General features: G+C 37.9%; 2 protein-coding genes and 1 pseudogene across 2 annotated transcripts; 2 read left to right on the top strand and 1 right to left on the bottom strand.

The window, feature by feature from the left end:
• The first annotated feature begins 2,262 nt into the window (after nt 1-2,262).
• Nucleotides 2,263-7,194, top strand: LOC112180757 (annotated as a pseudogene).
• A 713-nt stretch (nt 7,195-7,907) lies between these two features.
• Nucleotides 7,908-11,380, bottom strand: LOC112180433. The gene is made up of 5 exons (XM_024318992.2): nt 11,196-11,380; nt 10,467-10,816; nt 10,061-10,327; nt 9,529-9,929; nt 7,908-8,434 (listed from the first exon to the last, which is right to left on the bottom strand). Exons 2-4 carry the CDS (start codon nt 10,529-10,531, stop codon nt 9,530-9,532), a joined length of 732 nt encoding a protein of 243 aa, XP_024174760.1. The 5' UTR covers nt 10,532-10,816; nt 11,196-11,380; the 3' UTR covers nt 7,908-8,434; nt 9,529.
• Nucleotides 11,381-11,611: 231 nt separating this feature from the next.
• LOC112180154 lies at nt 11,612-13,946 on the top strand. Its single transcript, XM_024318660.2, has 3 exons — nt 11,612-11,719; nt 12,132-13,152; nt 13,424-13,946. Exons 2-3 carry the CDS (start codon nt 12,137-12,139, stop codon nt 13,662-13,664), a joined length of 1,257 nt encoding a protein of 418 aa, XP_024174428.2. The 5' UTR covers nt 11,612-11,719; nt 12,132-12,136; the 3' UTR covers nt 13,665-13,946.
• Nucleotides 13,947-20,118: the final 6,172 nt, after the last annotated feature.

Raw genomic sequence — 20,118 nt, 5'->3', positions numbered from 1 at the left:
CGTCTTGAGCGGATTTTCTACTCACCTAGATTCCCCTTAAGGGGATTTCTCCTCACCCATATTTGCCTTAAGGAGATCTCTCTTCACACAGATTTGCATTTAGATAATTAATGATTTTTTTCTTTTTTTTTTCTATCAAATTTTACAGATATTTCTTTACTTTATCGGAGATATATCGCCAATATTTAATATATCGAGGATATTTGACGATGTCGGAGAAATTTCGCAGAAACGGTAGAAGATAAAATATTCACCCCCTAAGATATATCGGTTGGTTGAAAAAAAAGAGATATCGGGGGATATAAAGGAAATATCGCAGGTATTTCAAACCCCGCTAGCACCTACTCACCATCAAACACCACACCACCTCAGTCTGATCCAATCCAGCTGCCTAGCACCAACCCAAGGGTTTATATATATATATATATATATATATATATATATATATATATATATATATATATATATATATTTTTTTTTTTTTTTTTTTTTTTTTTTTTTTTTTTTTTTTTTTGATGAAAGAACTTATTTGGTACGAAAGAAATTGTTAAAAATGATACGATTAGGATTTAATAACGGGTCTACTCGTAAGAAACATCATACCATTGGCCATGAACATAACTTCTTAAGTCTAAATTGATAATGATGGAGTTACGAAAATTTCCGGTGCACCTTGAGGCTGGAAATATGATCATGATGACCAAAGAGAGTCATAATTCAACAAATTAAGCGCAAACATCATCGGTAAAAAAACATACATTGGTATACCAACCAAATAACGACTCTAAATCAATCACAAATGATATATATATTCTCGAATCAACTTCTGACTCCTAATTAATGAATTTATATTTGGATTAATTTCAGTTTACCCCCCTGAGGTTTGGGGGTGAAATCATTTCACCCCCTAAACTTTCAATTTTGAATTTTTACCCCCTAAACTTTTCAATTTCAATCAGCCGTGTCCAATTTTTACTGTTCCGTCCAAATTGGACGTTAAGTTTGACTTTTGAGGGTTAAAATGGTCATTTCAACATAAAAAAATAAAAATAAAATAAAAAAAAATTCTGTTTTTTTTTTTTCTGCTTTTTTGTTTTTTTTTTTTTAATTTTTTTAATTTTTATAATTTTGTCTCCAACCTATATACCACAAGTTATAATAGGTTTATAAAAACAAAAAAATACTCTAGGTAGTTGAAAGCCGCTCGCTGGTCTACGATATTTGTGACATATCTCCGATAAAGTGAAGAATTTATGATATATCCCAAATAAAGTGAAGAAATATTTGTAAAAAATAATTTTACACTTTATCTGTAAATAAATATCTGTATATTCCCAATAAAGTGAAGAAATATCTGTGTAAAATCATTTTTGGTCTGCGATATTTGTGATATATATCCAATATTTATCTGTAAATAAATATCTGTAAAAAATGATTTACACAGATATTTCTTCACTTTATTGGAGATATACAGATATTTACAGATAAAGTGTAAAATCATTTTTTACAGATATTTCTTCACTTTATTGGGGATATATCCTAAAATTCTTCAATTTATTGGACATATATCACAAATATCGTAGACCAAAAATGATTTTACACAGATATTTCTTCACTTTATTGGAAATATACAGATATTTATTTACAGATAAAGTGTAAAATTATTTTTTACAAATATTTCTTCACTTTATTTGGGATATATCCTAAATTCTTCACTTTATCGGAGATATGTCACAAATATCGTAGACCAGCGAGCGGCTTTCAACTACCTAGAGTATTTTTTTTGTTTTTATAAACCTATTATAACTTGTGGTATATAGGTTGGAGACAAAATTATAAAAATAAAAAAATTAAAAAAAAAAACAAAAAAGCAGAAAAAAAAAAAAAAAAAAAGAATTTTTTTTTATTTTTTATTTTTTTTATTTTTTTATGTTGAAATGACCATTTTAACCCTCAAAAGTCAAACTTAACGTCCAATTTAGACGGAACAGTAAAAATTGGACACGGCTGATTGAAATTGAAAAGTTTAGGAGGTAAAAATTCAAAATTGAAAGTTTAGGGGGTGAAATGATTTCACCCCCAAACCTCAGGGGGGTAAACTGAAATTAATCCTTTATATTTCTACGATAGTTATAATGTAATCGATAAAATGTACTTACCACTTGACAAGGCTGCCGTAATACTTATTATATCGTGGCTCCATTTCCCCTTCTCAAAGCAACAGACTCTATGAGGCCATGGCCGGCTTCACTCTCGTAAACCCTTCCCTAAAACCCTCAAAATCCAAAATCCCAAAAGCACTCAGTACATGCAATTCTCAATGGATTTGAGAAGGCTTCCGATCTCCAAACCCGTTTCTCTCTTCTACCCAATCACACGCCCCTTAACGGGCGTGACATTCACCTTCCAATGCCGACACGACCCTCCCCAGCCGCCGCCGTCACAGCCTCCGAGTCCACCACAGCCTCCCAATCCGGGTTTGCTCAACTGGGTATCTTCTATTCTCTCAAACCCATCTTTGGATTCTTCTAAATGTGAATCTCTCATGCCCCTTTTGTCCCCTCGTGAATTTGATCAGTTATTCTACTCCATTAGGTCCAATGTGAACCCCAAAATAGCCCTTCATTTCTTTCATTTTGCTTCTCAATCTTTTAAGTTTCAGTTTACTGTTCGATCTTTTTGTGTTTTTGTTCATTTGCTCATTGCTTCAAATCTTGGGCCTCCTGCGAGGTTGCTTTTGATTCGTTTGATTGATGGGAATGTCCCAGTTTTGTGTGCTGACCCCAACAGCAAGCATATTGAGATAACCGTTGCAATGTCAGAGTTGAATAATGCGTCCCAACCAGCTCTGGGGATTCAGGCATTGGATATGTTAATTCATGTTTACTGTACCCAGTTCAAGAATTTCGGTTTTGGTTGTGCTGTTGATGTGTTTGAGCATTTTTCGGATAAGGGTGTGTTTCCGTCTTTGAAGACTTGTAATGTTTTGCCGAGTTCTTTAGTGAAGGCTAACAAACTTGAGAAGAGCTATCATGTATTTGAAGTTATGACTGGAGGTGTTTGTCCTGATGTTTTCTAGTTTACTACTGCAATTAATGCGTTTTGCAAGGGAGGGAAGGTGGATGATGCAATAGCTGTGTTCTCAAAACTGGAGAGCATTGGTGTTGCTCCAAATGTGGTTACTTACAATAGCGTTATCCACGGGCTACGTAAGAGTAGAAGATTAGAGGCAGCGGCTTTCCAGTTTAAGGAGAAGATGGTAAAGAATAATGTGAAGCCAAGTCTTATAACATACAGTGTGCTCGTTAATGGTTTGATTAAGCTGGAGAAGTTTTATGAGGCAAATTGTGTTTTCAAGGAAATGCGTAGTTGGGGGTTTGTCCCAAATGAGGTTATATATAACACTCTGATTAATGGGTATTGTACAACGGGAAATATTGGCGAGGCACTCAAGATAAGGAATGATATGGTATCGAATGGGGTTACCCCTAATTCTGTTCCTCTGAATTCGCTACTGCATGGATTTTGTAAAAGTAATCAATTTGAGCATGCTGAGCAATTTTTGGACAAGATGTTAGCCAGTGGTTTACCAGTCAACCAAGTTGTTTCTTACTCAGTCATTGACTGGTTATGCATGAAATCTAGGTTTGATTCTGCACTAAAATTCACTACTGAAATGTTATTAAGAAACTTTAGGCCCAGTGATAGTTTGCTTGCTACATTGTTTGTTGGGCTCTGCAAAGATGGGAAGAATTTAGAGGCAATCGAACTTTGGTTTAGGCTATCGGAGCCAACACAGCGATCACAAATGCTCTAATCCATGGACTTTGTGAATCTAGTAGCATCGAAGAGGTTGTTAGGCTACTCAAGGCAATGCTTGAGAGGGGTTTGGCATTGGATAAGTTCTCATACAACACACTCATCTTAAGTTGTTGCAAGGAGGGAAGAGTGGCAGAAGGTTTTAAGCTTAGAGAAGAGATGTCTAAGCAAGGAATTGATCCTGACATCAACACTTACAATATGCTACTGCATAGTCTATGTAGTATGGGCAAAGTGGACGATGCTGTTAAACTTTGGGTTGAATGCGAAAATCATGGTCTTGTGGCCAACGTTTATACATATGAGGTGATGATAGAAGGGTACTGTAACTCTGGTAGAATCAAAGATGCTGAACTCCTGTTTAGTAAGTTGGTGACTAAGAAAGTGGAGCCAAATTCCATTGTTTATAATATACTAATCAGTGCATATATATTGTATAGATGGGAATATGATTGGAGCTCTTGGCCTATTCCATGACATGAAAAATAAGGGCATTCAACCAACTTATGCCACATATTTTTCTCTTATAAATAGGCTATGCAATATTGGCCATGTCGAGGATGCAAAAGAGCTCATTGATGAAATGAGGAGGAATGGTTTGGTGCCAAATGTCGCTTGTTATGCTGAAGTAATTTGTGGTTATTGTAAGCTAGGCCAAATGGATAAAGCGAGGAGCATTTTTCGGGAGATGTCCTCATATAACATACAACCGAATGAAATTACATATACCGTCATGATTGATGGGTATTGTAAGCTAGGCAGCATGGAAGAAAAAATAATACTTCAATGTCAGATGGCAAAAAAGGGAATTGTCCCAGATGCAGTCACTTAGACCTAGTTTTGCATGCACAGGAAAGCGGAATATGCTTTTGAATATTGTGATCTTGTCTGGTAAAGATGTACCTCTAGATGGAATCACTTATGCAACATCTATTGACAGCTTGTATCAGCCCAATAGATGTGAATATCAGGAATCATATGGAAGCATGCAAAAGGTAATGTTTTCAAAATTTTGCATGAAAAATCCTTGCATGTTTAGACATGCTAACATGAAATTTTTTTGCCAATGAATAATGCAGTTCTATTGCATGGAACTATATATTCTTTTTGTTATTCAATCTCTTTTTCTGGAGTTAGAAGCCCCTATGTATGTTGGTGGTTGGAAGCTAGAGTAAAGGTTTTCAAGGCTGTGGCATATAACAGAAATACCTAAGGTTAGAATTCAATTTTGGAATAGATATGTTTGAGAATAACAAAATTGAGATTTCTTTTCCAACTCCTTTCTTTGTTTACTTTCTCTTTTCCATTGTAAGAGGTTGGGATTTGGGATAGAACCCATCAATTCAGAGATTACAATCCCTAGTTTATGGTAATGTTATGAACATGTTGATTAGTTGGGTTTTTGGTGTTCTACTTGGGAAAGCATACTGAGTACATGATTGTTTCTTTCATGTGATTACTCTAGTTAGCAATTTTGAATTTGGTTGCCTAGTTCAAGATATATTTTGAATCTTGTCATTGTAGTAACAATGGTTGTACTAAATGAATTATGATTCTGATAATACATGATTCCCCTGAAAAACACAAAAAGAAAGGGTTTATAATGACTACTTTTAGTGGTTATTCCCCGGAATTATGTGATATTTTCCTAGTTGCTCTCCTTTTCCTTCTTCTGGTTGGCTTTGCATTTCACTTAATTTCTTCTCCTTACATTTTTTTTTTCTTTTGTCAGGAATTTGTCCACTATATTGAGAAAGGAGTCTAAAAATTCTCTGGTCCCATATGAGGTTGCTCCAGTAGCAACTTTACTTAATAAGAGATAAGGTATGAAGCATTAGCTAAGATAACAAGTATGCAAAAATCAGTATGAGAAATACATATGGAAATAGAATAAATGATTTCTTATTTTGATAAGTTATAGAAACAAATATTTTTGTTAACTTTTTTTCAAAAGAAGAAGTGTTAGATTTTGTACGAAAATCATACTGCATTGGGTAAGATCAATTTTAAAAATAAAATGCTGATGCTGTCACTGAATTATTTTGAAACTTCTTGAGACCTTTAATGATGTAAAATTTTGGAAGTGAAATGAAATGTAGCATTTTGGAAAAAATCATTTGCAATTGTTCTCGTAAACTGTATTCTTATGTGGTCAAATTTTTCAGGTTTTAACGGGAATTTGATCTGTATGGGCAACATATACTTTTAACTTATATGGAATAAGGTTAAGCTGACTAAGGAATGTAATTAGGATTCACAATGGGATCCTTCAATACCTTGATAAGATGAATTTATTTATTTATTTTCTTTATCAGGCAGGGTTGGGGATAGCATTTGTAATCTAAAACTAAATTTGCTTATTTAAAATATAGAATGGGAAGATGATTATTGGGAAGCTGTTATTGGCAGACCCAAGTAGTAATCTTGAACTCGCTAAATTTCTTTTTAGCTAAGATTTTACAATTTGCACTTCCAATACTACCCTTGGTTTCTTTATATGCTCTCAAACTTCCCCTTCTTTCTTAAAGATTTTATTTTAATTCTGGTCTTGTCTTAAAGGTTTTGTATGCTTTTCATCATCTCACTATAGGTGTAATGTTGCTGTTAACAGTTTTCCTTCCTTTTGGATCAACATATGGAGCAGGGACATTAAAGATTGGATGTAATTATCCTCTTCTCGATTTTCCAAGGCAGTACAATCAATTAGGTGATAAAGTTTTGATGCTGTGGAAATTGGATGGCCAGTTGTTTTGATGCGATGCTGGTTGGTGTGTATTTATTACCGTTCATGTTTTCAGTAGTAAAGCAAGAAGATGAGCTTTTGCTTCTGCTTGTTCAAGAAAGTGAAAAGAAAACGACGACCATTGTACAGATATGGCAGCACTTGGAGGAAGGATGAAGAATGGGTAAAGAACTTGGAAGATGGCAGTCTGGCCTGGCACGCTTCTAGTACAACGCAGCTTTCAAGGCTTATGAATCAAATGAAGAAGACCTGTTTTGCTTTGGATGTTGCCATCAAATTCATGTGGGAATTTTTCATTTACTCCACCATGTTAGGAATTGTGAAGTACATTTTTAACATCAGTCCAAATGCATTAACTCGAAAGATCATCAATTGAAACCCCGAAAATAAGAGGCAATGGCAGCTGCGGTGGTCGAGTTCGGGTCTTCCTCCAACTAGTTTGTTTATTTATTTATTTATTGTTTTGGGTTTCTTAAAATAAGGTAGGGTGCATTTTTTTCGGATTGCTACCCTAATCTCGTCCGGTTACTTTCATCCGTGCTTGCTCACATAGTGACATTCATCTAGGCAATGATTTAATATTGATGTAGCCCTACTGCGTGAGTCGTTGTATAATGTTGCTTACATCTTCATTTTAATGGATTGACACCCTCCCTCTCAGAAAAATAATCCTAATCCTAGTTATTCTAGAATTATCTGAGCCTCTCTATACATAGATGTAGTCTTTAGTTTACAGGTGTTTTTTTTTTTGGTATGTTCAGAGTATATGAAGATGTTAAAACACGCAAAAGCAAGCCCTGTGTTTGAGCGCGACTACTTCTAAATCAGAGGTATGGTGAAGGGACGTGTATATCTCTGTTCTTGTCAGGGCGATGTAATCATTCCTTTTTCTAATGCTGTTTCTGAAACTACCGAAGCTAAATTAGAGGGTTAACCAGAGAACTTGTGAGCACATCTGATGATTATGTAGAAGATACCACAAGAAACTAACTACAGATCAAAAGTAAATAACTAAAGATCAAGAGTAATAGATTCTTGGTAGAAAAAAGGAGCAATAATCATTTGAATATGAGCCATGCAACAAGGTTGAAAGAAGGTGTTTCTCGCATAAAATGGAAACTCTAAGAGAGCTCTTTTTGAGACTGTTGGAAACAAGGTAAGCAGTTTTCTTTTCAGTATAAGCCTTCAAATTTCTAGCACACACAAAGTTTTACGGTCTAGCAGCTGGTAATTTCGAATTTTGTGTACTGCAAGACGGTGGTCCTAATAGAGATATAGATGAACACCACAAAATTACCATCATTGAAAGAACATATCGTAATAAAAAGCAGTTTCCATACTGTTCCAAAGTTCCAAGTTCTAATAATAAAGACGAAGAGATGGCGGAGTATGAAAATTAGAAATTTGATGAAAAAAAAGGAAACCACATTGACTCTACATGTAACTCTTGTACAATTAGACCTCAGAGACAAGTACTTGAATCCCTCTTTCTTCTAACCAAAAACTACCTGCATAACTGACCAGAAAAACGATTTACCTGCAGAACATTCAATATGCAATCTGACACAGAACTAAAAGTAGTATCCCCTGATACGGTTTCCACCACATCTAATTGCTTTTGCAAAACTGATATAAGATAATTACATAAACATAACCAATTACATGTTTAACCCTGTTACTTTAGACGTGTACCAGCTAAATATCAAATAGCAAATCCCCTGCCTGCAGAGTAGTCTCAAAAGAAGCTTATGGTGCAGAAATTAAAATGGTGTGAGAGCAACTTCCCATCTCAAAAAAGTTGACATTTTCCTTCCCTTCAAAAAACTCCTTCAGTTTGTCATTCCAATTGATCTCCCTCTTGTTGGCCGAATTCTGCAGAGAAAACGCATACATGTTTGATTATACCACTCAATCAATCATAATACTGCAATCATTACCCAACATACGAATAACTCAAGTAACAACTAACAACCACTAAATAAATGCTGAAGATCCGTGTACTTTCCTATCTACTGCAGACCAATAATCAATTAGTAGCTCCCATTCCATATGCAATTATGCATACAAAATAATAACAGATTAAAAAAATCCCAACGATAAACCTTGGCAGTAAACCCAACACACCCAGCCATAAGCATGAAGGGGTCAAACTAATTTTAAATCATGCACATGATTCAAGTGGCAAGTTTTCTCACTGTGATATAAATTATACCGCAAGGAATTACTAATCAATTTAAGAATAAAGGACACTTAAATTACATTTTACATCACTGTGTGTGGCATTTGTTGAATTTCACTTTGAAGTTTCAATATCAACACAAAACCATTGTAGTTTACGGTTTCTTTCAAGGAATTAAGAAACAGCTACAAACAATTCAGAGAAAATATATTTTCAATAAAAACAAAAACCTAACAGCACGCTGACTGTCCCAATTCGGCAGGGTTGAAGTTTCCCGAATTTGAGAATAGAAGAAACTATTAAATTGCAATTTACATCCCTGTAATATCAGTTGAGTTTCACATTGAAACTTCAAATGTGAGCTCTAATGTTACAAATTCAAGTCAATACAAGTCCTTCATTTTTTCAAGTTTCTGTCCACAAATAAAGATGCGGCACTCTTGAATCCCATGTCTGTGCTGACATGGATGGCAATTTTGTGCTACAGGACTAAATAACATTCTTTCATTAAGTTGTCTAAATGGCATCAACACATCCATGTGGCACAAACTTCACTCCCATACCAGAACAAGTATGACATGCATAAGTGACGCATAACTATGAAAAGATTACAGTAGGGACAATGTGAATGATTTCAAAATGAGGCTTTCTCAAATGCATATTAGTGTGAAATCAGGAAAATATAAAGAAGATCACTACCAAACAACGTTACACATAAAAACCACAACACAAGCAGAAGATTTTAACAAAACCATATCAAACCAAGTTTAATTATAAATTTACTAACCTCAGTAGTAATAAAGTAGTGTTTCCAAAAATCCGGGCCATAATCGTCTCATCTCATTCTCAATGAGATTTACATTACCCCTATATTGGTGATAATGTTCAAACACATTGCGGCAAAACCTCATTAAGCTCGTTATTTGCTGTCCATCATACTTGTTGTTGGCAGGGCTGTTCTGATACCAGTAAACTTGAGACAAAACATAGCTCATAGGAACGTGATCCCATCCTCCATTAGTGATATAGCAGTTAAACGCTCCAGATGAAATGGCATTATTTAACATCCTACAACTGCGACGACGGTCCACCCATCCATGATGAATTTCTGAAAACGTCTGAAGTCGTTCATATGAAGATTTGAAGAATGCATTGTCTAATAGAATCTGGACAAGTCGGTTAGGACAACTGAGAACAGAAAATGAATACGTCAGTCAAAAAAAGGAAGAATAGCTAAAAGAAGAATAATTCGGAAGTTGAGAAGATATGGACAGTTTAGAAGATAATTTTTAATACAAAAACATAAACAAGTCACTTACACATTTGCATTAGACACATTTGCCAATGTGTTTAAGAAGTCATTACTTTCTCGCCATGAAGTGTCTAAGAGAACATGTGTCTTAAGCATGTTACCAAAACTTTCAAAGTCCTTTGTGACCATTAGCTGTCTATTGCGTTGGTTAAGTGTGCCACCGACATTAATAATATACCAATTGTTGTTAATAACAACGTAGTTGGAAATATCACAAAGTGATAGATGAAGCAGTCCGTTGTTGTGAATGCTATTCACAGAATTCAATAGTTTGCTACATAAAACAGTAGCACAAGACATGTTAGTCAACTTATATAGTGTAGCACAAAACATGTTATTTAACTTATACAGTGAACTGTGTGTGCGTGGATATATCTAGACACAAATAAATGAGAAGGATAACTATTACCAACCTGATTTGTGTCTTGATTACCATGTGAGGCAAATCATATGCACCTTTAACACTATTGAATTTCATCCACCTTAGCAGCCAATCTTGTAAGGAGGAGTCGAACCGGTCATAGCAAATAATGTGCTGGGAAATGTCCTCACAGTATGAAATGTATCAGGGTTTAAGAACTCTTTCATCACAGATATTGGTGCTATAACGGTATATATCACGAACTTTCTTGCCTTCTGCTTTATCAAACGGAACAAAAGACACCTGCTTTGTGTCACCATTTTGAAAAGTAATTTCGCCGTTGTAGTAAGGGCTCCCACTGATGTAATGGAGCTGATACTCCACTATGAAGGCTCCGAGAATCTTGAATTCAAAAATTTATAACAAATTATAAACAGTGAATGCGAAAATAAAGCAATCAAGATCCTAAAATTATGTGAAAACGGAATTACAGTGAAGAAAAATGAATCCTAATTACATAGCTAGAGAATGAATCTAATACATAATAGCTATTCATGTGCAGATATACAAAACTACTAAATGAAAGAAATAAGATCCTAAAATTATGTGATAACAGAATTTCAGGGACAAAAATAGAATCCTAATTCAAAGCAATTTGCATAGCCAGAGAATGAACCTAAAGGGAATAGTGGTCATGTACAGACACAAAGCCGTGCATAGCTAGAATCCTAATTCAAAGCAATTTGCAAATAAAAAGAAATCTAGAAAATAGGAAACATACGGTATTCTTATCGGTATTATCGAGCTTTTTCTGTAGTATTTTCGTGACTGAAACCACTTCCGGCGCAATTTGGGTCTTGCAGATCATGGGTTTGGGCGGAGACGATTTCGGCATTGTGGGGTTTTGACGAAGAGAGTCAAGAGACTGAAGTGTCGTTTTAGAGGACGGCCCTCACACATTTTTGGGGAAGTTTTGTAAAATCTTTTTTCTTTTTCTGTTTTTTTTTTTTTTTTTCCTTCCTTCTTTTATAAGGAAATTACTTTTTCAACCCTCTACTTGTCCCCCAAAAGTCCCTTAACCCGAATTTCTTCATTTACATACGCCACAAGGCTTTGTGTGTGTGTTTAGTGGGGTGGTAAGGCTTTGGTCTCATTTATAAGAGGTCAGGAGTTCGAGCCCCATCAAGGGTGGGAATGGGGTGGGGTTTTTTTAACAAAAAAAAAAAATACGCCACAAGCGCAATCTGATGAAAAAGATCTCCATCTCTGACTCGCTCTCCATCTCTAGCCGCGCGTGACTCCTAGGTCAGTTGTATACTTTGTGTATTGTATCATTTGTCTCTGAAAACTGATTATCGGTATTTGCGATGATTCCATGGTATATAGCTGTTGTGTAATTATTACGGTGTTAGAACTTTGGTTTTTCTTTCAGAAATTAGATGTCCTGCTTATTCTTAAGCTGTTGTCATGAATTTCATGGGTTTTACTGTACTGATTTCACTTGTGGAATCTTTTAAGTCACCTGGATTTGGAAAGTTCAAATAAAATCTAGGCTTTTATTATTAGGGTTCCTATTATTTATGAGGATTCTTTTAAGCATAGGGATATCAAGTAATCCCAATCCTAGTTATTCTAGATTTATGTTCGCCTGTCTATATATAGAGGAGGCCTTTGTAGTCTTTAATTTACAATTACAAGTGCTTTTGTGTATGTTCAGAGTATATGAAGATGCTGAAGTACGCAGAACCAAGCTCTATCTTTGTAGTGGTGACTCCTTTTGAGGGCACCTGCTTTGGTGCATTATTGGAAGTGAAATTAGAAGAAGAAGGTTCAGCAACTCATAAAACCCAACCAGTACTTGAAACTGTATCACAATTCACTACAAAGGATTTGGGTCGGGGAATGTGGAAATTTTGTACCTTGGATTCCATGTTATATATTTTGCCAGATGGTGGTCCTGATTTGTTTGACACGGAAGTGTGTTTCCCCAAATGCAGTGGACATATTTTCAACATCGAGACTAGGAAAGTGGTGACATCAACCAAATCACCAGCTCCCAAATGGTTTGGAACTCATGTGTCTGCATATGGGAAAATTTACTCTCTTTCAGATCCATATTCCTCACGTGATCTACCAGAGCCGTCTTTCGAGCAGTATGACCCTATCACTCAGTCTTGGCAGGAGCTGTGTTCTTTTCCATATTCTGATGAATATGGTAAAACACAGATACAGGGTTATGCCGTTTGTGCTGAAATCTTATTGTTTAGTATATGTGGCTGTAAGGATAACTATGGCGCGCTGTGGGCTTATGATGTAATTAAAAATAAGTGGCGTCCAGTCCAAGTTGACAATATAGGCTGCTATTTTCGAGGAAGGGCCGTGGTTTCGGACAAGACTATCTATGCCTTATCCATATTTCCCATGGTTGTTGTGGCATTCTCTATTACGAGCAACCAAAATGAAGAAGGGCATATTAGCTATTCAACAGGCTCATTGTTACAGTTCGATTTTCCACTATTTATAGGCTGGAGAAGTGATCAGCATTTGGTTCATTTGGGTAACCTGGTCTTTTATCTTATCCAGAGTGGCTTCGACGACGAACCAGATGTTCGTCAACCTGTTTCTATCACCAAATTTCAGATTGTGGGAGGAAGGGAAATCAATGTTATAAGTTCAACGCTTTGTGAGGTGGATCTTGGGGATATGGGGCCATTCGATGTTCAATCATGCTTCACGGTGTAAGTTTATTTGCATCTGATATTTTCCTCTGTGATTTTAATAAATCGAGATCCTCATTTATTTCGCACTTCACCTTTATGTGATCTCTGATTCTTTCATAGTTTGGTAGTTCAGTTATTTATGTTTTCTTTTGTGTTAAAAAAGAAAAAAATCGACAGACTTTTGGATTGGTTCCCGACTGGTGAAAGGGGTCATCTCTGGGTTGCCTGTTATTATTTTGATGTCTTGTTCATGTTTGCATCAACATGACTTGTTTTAATACCACCACAGGTCCAGCAGCTGGTTCCCACATACAGTTTATGCTGGAGAGTGGGAGGATGTCCCAGAAGAAGTGAATGCGTGGGAGGCTGTCACACTCACAGAAGAAGCGATTGCGTCGAAGGAGGTCACACTCGCAGAAGAAGATATTGTGTATGTACGAAAGATTGGTAGATACATCAATCTGGGAAAACAATTTCCTGAGCTGCCCCAAGCAATTCCAGTTCCTTACCAAGCTGGAATCGACCCTTAGCCTGCATATGAAGCATGTTCCTCACCTCAGCCACCTGAGCCTTCAGAAGTGGCAGAGCAGTTTCAGCAGGGTTCCAACCAGCAAGAGGAAGCTCCTAAGTTAGGCGACAAGAGGAAGCTCCCAAGTTAGGCGATTCAACAAGTGTCGGTCTCTAGCAAGTCTATGGTGTACCTATTCGTTTGTAATTTGATCAGAAATATATTCATCTAATGTCTTTTCAGCAAATTCATACTCATTAACTCGAGTATTTTTGGTTCAATTCACTTCTTATTTTTGGTTCAATTCACTTCTTTGTTAGTAGTTTGTTGCCTTGAAAGAGAGAGGTATTTGAGGATTGCAAGTCTATTGCAGGTGCTTCATTGCATTTGCGAAAATTTAGTCGCTTAAATTCTAGGTACTTTTTTTTTTTTTTTTTTCTTGTGGACATGGTTGGGACTGGCCGGTGGGCTAGAACAATACATATAGCTAGCTCTCTTTGACGTATATGATTTGGAGAGACTTTTATTTTACTCAATGTCTCGATCACAAAATTTCGACACATGTGATTGTAGTAGTTCTACTCGTGCTTACTTTTCTTGCTTACTTCTTATTTTACTCTATCGCAGTCTTTCCCATGGTGAATACATAACCAGTTTGGGAGCGACCTTTGTGTGAGTCAGAGAGGTACCCAGCATCAGCAAAATCTTCCAAAACACTTATATCGTTTTAGGATGGGGAGAGGGAACGCAGTCCACCATATGTGGCGTCCTTGACACTAGATGGGTCCGAATCCATCTTCCCTCTGTAGGGAAAGAACAAACTCATATCAATCGTACCACTTAGGTATCGAAAGATATCTTTAACACCAGTCCAATGGCGTCGTGCTGGCATAGAGCTATATCTAGCTAACAAGTTCTGCCTGGATCGCATCTTTCCATTTTGGCCAGTCAGCTCTACGTTGGAGCGTGGTTCGATCTCACGCGCCACTGAATACGCGAATACATCATCAATGATGATGGAGCTTCTTTCCCACGTCCCATGTACACTAGTGTAATTTACAGAGATCTCTACATTCTCAGGGATAGGTTCTGACATTGAGGCGTCCCCCAATGATGTCTATTGGACATAACCATAATCCGGAACATTCTCATGGGACGGATTTTGAGTATCGATGATCAAAGGATTTGTTTGTGCCTCATTCGCTCTCTTTCTAAGGCGAGTATCCTTCAAACCAATCGGTCTACCGCGCTTCCTTACGAGACCTGCGGCCATAGACACCACATCATTGCCATGCTGGGCAATGGCCCCATCTCCTGGTGTTACAGGAGTGGAGTATGTCCAGTATTAGAGACATCGATCCTTGCAGGTACGTTTGCAACAGGTATGTGTGATCTCGTCACTTTGGCAACATCAGAAAACGCATAAGGCAGAGTGTCTGCTACGTTCTGGAGCTCGATTATTTGTTGCACTTCAAATTTGGACTGTGCGGTACGGGGATCGAGATGAGACATAGTGGGGACAGACCACGACAATTCATGTCGTTCCTGTTGAACATCTGTGTTATTATCTCCCCTTAACGATGGGAAGTCTGTCTCATCAAAGTGACAATCCACAAATCTAGCTGTAAAGCCTGTCAAGGGTTCAAGATAGCGGACGATAGTTGGAGATATCCAACATAAATGCCTATTCGTCGTTGTGGACCCATCTTAGTACGCTATGGCGGCGTAATAGGCACATAAATGGCACACCAAAAAATGCGTAAGTGCGAGATATCAGGCTCGTACCCAGTCACTAGCTGTAACGCAGAGTAAAACTGGGTTGCAGTTGGTCGTAGACGAATTAGCGTCGCTGCATGCAAGATTGCATATCCCCAAGCAGAAACAGGGAGACTGGTGCGCATAACCAATGTCTGTGCTATCATCTATAGTTGTTTGATAGTGGCTTCTGCGAGACCATTTTGGGTATGAACATGGGGAACTGGATGCTCTACCTCAATCCCCAATGACATGCAATAGTCATCGAATGTTTTCGATGTAAACTCCCCAGCATTATCAAGTCGAATTGACTTAATTGGATGGTCAGGGTAGTGAGCCCGTAGACGGATAATCTGGGCGAGGAGTTTAGCATAAGAAGCATTTCGAGTGGACAACAGCGCGACATGTGACCAGCATGTCGACGCATCAACCAATACCATAAAGTATTTAAAAGGTCCGCATGATGGTTGAATTGGTCCACAGATATCCCCTTGGATTCTCTGTAAGAACGGAATGAGTATTTTAGGATCCTTTGCGTAGGATGGTCTTGGTCCTAATTTCCTGAAGGAACAGGCTTTGCAAAATGAGCGAGGGGCCTTAGAAGCAACCAATGAGGATTTTGGTTGGGCATGTGCGTCTGTTGCGCTATTAGAAGCAAAATGTGTGACTACATCTCCCATTACGGCGTTGGAGCCATGGGAATTGGTAATTATGGCGTCATGGCCATTGGGAGGAACAACCATGGTGTCATGCTCATGGTTGGCGCCATTGGTGGCGTCATCACATGGGACTTGGGCGGCCCTATGGCGCCTCAAGACTGCTGCAGCGCCAGATGCTGCAATTGTTGCGGTCTTGCTAAGTACAAGAATCAATTTTTGATTCTTGCTTCTTCTCACTCTGAAGAATGGATGTCCGTGTGAAGTCTTAAGTATACGGAGCATCATATCACAACCAGGGTGTCCTAGTCGGTCATGCCAAAGCCAATATGTGTCAGAATCCCAGAGATCTTCTCTTATCACATTGTTGGATTCAATTGGTCGAATTGTAGTGACATAAAGTCCACTAGATTGACACATAAGCTTCTCTAAGATGTGCTTCCATCTACAATCATTAGAGGTAATGCAAAGGAACTCTTTTCTGTTCTCAGTATGAGTTTCCACATGGAATCCGTTGGCTCTTATATCTTTAAAGCTCAATAAGGTTCGATTTGCCTTAGGAGCGTAGAGAGCTTCAGTGACTTTAATCAAGGTGCCATTTGGCAATAGGAATTGGGCCATTCCATGTCCTTGAACTAAACCTGATGGCCCAGCCATCGTAGTCACAGAGGAATATGTAGGCAACATCTCTAAGAATAATTGCCTATGTCATAGAATGGTGTGCATAGTCGCACTATCCGCAAGACATTGTAGTTCATCCATTCCTAAAAGAAAAGCTTGTAATTAAAAAGGAGTCATAAAGAAAAGAACTCAACTTTTATTAATAAGCCAAACGGAATTACATCGTTGTTTCTTTGACCAAATAAAATCTAATCCAATAAACTAGCTAATGCAAAACAATGGTAGTCATCTAACTCCTTTCGGTAATTCCAATGTAAATGTAACCAGGTGAGTAGAGAGATGTCGGTGGAGCAAAGCTCGCTTAAGTACCACTTATCTCAAAACCTTCCTAGACATCACACTTACATTGAGTACGCCTACATACTTTGAAGAAAGACTAATACCATTGGCATCTACTACAAAAAAAATAATATGGCAATTGCCTACATCTCTTGGAAAATAAAAAGACTTAATCAAAATCGTCAGTTTCTGGGTCTTGATCCTTGTAGTCTTCCACCCTTAGATCCAGATCGCCATCTTGATCTTCTTGTTCCATGTAGTTTGCCTCCCTTGCTTCATGATACGTCTTGTATGCATTTGCAACATTTTGGGGTGCTTTACATGCTTTGGCCCAATGTTCAGTTGATCCACATCGAAAACAAACATCATTATGGTCAGGCTCCCTTGATTGATTTGGACGACCATTGCTCTTGGTGGCGTTACCACCATCGTCGGAGGCTCCGCTTCTCTCTCTCTTCACACGTTGACCTCCATGGTTCCGTGCACGCCTCTTTAGGGCGAGAATATGGACCAGAACGTCCAGAATTGTCCCTACTCTTAGGGTTTCGCTCCTTGCGTCCTCCCTTGGGGGCGCGACTATAGTTAGACTCCGGAATAGACTTAGTTCCCATTGATCTAGCATTATAGTTCTTCACAAGAATGTTGTCGTGCTTTTCAGCTATGTTCATGGTGCCAATGAGCTCATGAAATCTTATGATACGTCCTGCATTCACATAAATTCGATAATTCTTTGAAGTCATCAGGGCAGAGACGGGAAGGTAGAGAGAGTCTTCTCGATCAACATCGTATCAGTTATGGCTTGGCCACAAAACTCCATCAGAGACTTGATACGAAGAGCTTCCGAGTTATAATCAAGCACAGACTTGAAATCACAAAAGCGGAGGCTATGCCATCGCACTTCTAAATCAGGAAGCAGAGAGTCAAGAACGTTGCCAAATCGCTGCTCAAGTTCTACCCATAGCTTTCTTGGGTCTTCCTCATTGAGGTATTCACTTTGGAGCGCGTCATTCATGTGCCTTGTCATGAGAATTATGGCTTTAGCTTGATTTGCTTCAAAAGCAGTAGCTTGCTCAACAGAGAGCACGTTCTGACTAGGCTCTTGGATGGTTTCCAGAAGTCCATCAGCCTTAAGATGTTGGCGCACATCTCGGACCCACCTATGGTATCCTGCGCCAGTTGTCTCCAGTGGAACAAAGTTCAACTTGTTCAGGTAACTCATCCTGAAAAAAAAAAAAAAAAAAAAAAAAAAAAACAAGATTAGGGTTAGTTTCTGAGCGAAAAAGGCTACCACGAAAAACTATTAAATTTCTGAGCGTAGTCGCTTCCAAGAAATTAGGGATTTTCTGAGCGTAGTCGCTTCCAAGAAAATCCGATTCCAAGAGGGGTTTTGGATTAGATCGAAAAAACGATGTATGTGGTCGGTCGTTTTCTTCTCAACAAACTCTAAGTTTGGAGGACTCTACAAGCTCCAAGCTTGGAGTGAGCACGAACCCCCACAGTTTGGCTTTTGGTCTCCCCTATGAAGAAGAAAGGGGGGTAGAAGAAGGGATATTGGAAGTCCCCGAGAAAAGAAGAAAAGAATGAAAACTTCAAAAACGGGAACTTTTAGAAAAATTTACCTTGAAAATATGCTGGAGTTCTTGATCGGAAAAGATGTTGAAGGTGACCGGAAAAAGGTTGCCGGAGGTCGCCGCAAAAGTGGCCGAAGATTGGTGGCCGGAGCTAGGCAGGGCTTGTGCGGGCCTGTACAGAAGCTATGCGGAGGCTATGCAGGGCTCGTGCAGGGGTTGTCGGCAGGTCTAGGCAGGAGGCTTGCAGGGGCTGTCGACAGGTCTCGACAGGGCTAGGCAAGGGCCTGTGCAGGGCTCTCGACAGATGTCGGCAGGACTCGGCAGGGGCACGCAGGGGCTGTCGACAGTTCTCGGCAGCTACTCGGCAGAGCTCGCAGGGGCAGGCACAGGGCAGGGGCCGGGCCGATTTTTCCGACGGCCGATTTAGGGGTTTTCCGGCCGGTTCTGGTGGTTCCGCAGCAGGTTATGGGTTCCTTGAGGCTAGGGCTTCAATATGTGGGGCGGTGGATGTTGGAATTTGAGGACTTCAAAATTAGGGCTTCGTGCTGATAACATGTTTTAGGGAATCAGAAATTGAGAGAAAATCGTTGTGTATTCTCATTGATAATAGGGGACTCTTTATATAGAGGATTACAATACATAGAGTCTGAATCATACAAGGAAATATAATCTCTAGATTCTTCTAATTAAACCCTATTACCACTAGATCAAGTTACCTAGAGTTTGGGTTAAACACAACTTAGGGTTTTACTTGAACAGTTCCGGTTTATATTGAATTTATTATTTGGTGGTTATTGTTATCTTTTGATAAACGTTGGTGACATGAAAATAAAATGAAAAAAAAAAAAATTTGTTTTAGGAAATCGAAATTGTGGCCAAACTCAAAACTATATTAATCCAACCGTCCAAAATGTAGATATTGATGAGAGGAGCAACTTTCATACGTGGAGCTAAGGCCAATTCGGCCTAGATCAAGCTTCTCTAAAATACTATCATTCTTCTTCGTTTTTTTTTTTTTTTTTTTTTTGCGGGGGATGAATCTAATAAGCTATTTATACCCGACGACTCCTCTGCACCAAGATTTTCTTTTCTTTTAAAGTATCTTAACATATTTGAATGAAGAATAGAGTAGTAGTAAGAATCAAAAGAAGTGACTACAGCAATACTCTTGACAAAAGAATTGATTGGGAATTGTTACTTGACGATATATATATATATATATATATATATATATATATTAGATTTAAAAATCTGTAAGTAATAAGAAAATAAGAATAATTAATTGTAATCAGTTTTATTATTAATGTCAAAAAAAATGAGAAAAGAAAAATATCATATAAATCATACGTGTGGGAGTCCGTGTTTGTCCCAATAAAGAAAACAAAAGAAGAGCACGTGAAGTGCTCTCTGAAAGTGAAAAAGAATAATATAAAAATATATATTAAAAACCTAATATTAATATACACTACTAGAATAACTTAATAACACGACAGTCATCATTTTGTTGTCGTCTGAGTTAGTCAGACGACATAAT

The sequence above is a fragment of the Rosa chinensis genome, chromosome 7, assembly GCF_002994745.2.
Source record: "Rosa chinensis cultivar Old Blush chromosome 7, RchiOBHm-V2, whole genome shotgun sequence".
Taxonomy (NCBI): Eukaryota; Viridiplantae; Streptophyta; class Magnoliopsida; order Rosales; family Rosaceae; genus Rosa; species Rosa chinensis.
This window is presented reverse-complemented; position numbering and strand designations above follow the sequence as displayed.

Coding starts and splice junctions, on each gene's coding strand:
- LOC112180433 (XM_024318992.2), bottom strand. CDS start 10,531: ATGAAATTCAATAGTGTTAAAGGTGCATATGATTTGCCTCACATGGTA. Junction 10,328..10,466: donor GTAATCAAGACACAAATCAG/GTTGGTAATAGT, acceptor TGTTTTATGTAG/CAAACTATTGAATTCTGTGA. Junction 9,930..10,060: donor AATGTGTCTAATGCAAATGT/GTAAGTGACTTG, acceptor TTCTGTTCTCAG/TTGTCCTAACCGACTTGTCC.
- LOC112180154 (XM_024318660.2), top strand. CDS start 12,137: ATGAAGATGCTGAAGTACGCAGAACCAAGCTCTATCTTTGTAGTGGTG. Junction 13,153..13,423: donor GTTCAATCATGCTTCACGGT/GTAAGTTTATTT, acceptor ATACCACCACAG/GTCCAGCAGCTGGTTCCCAC.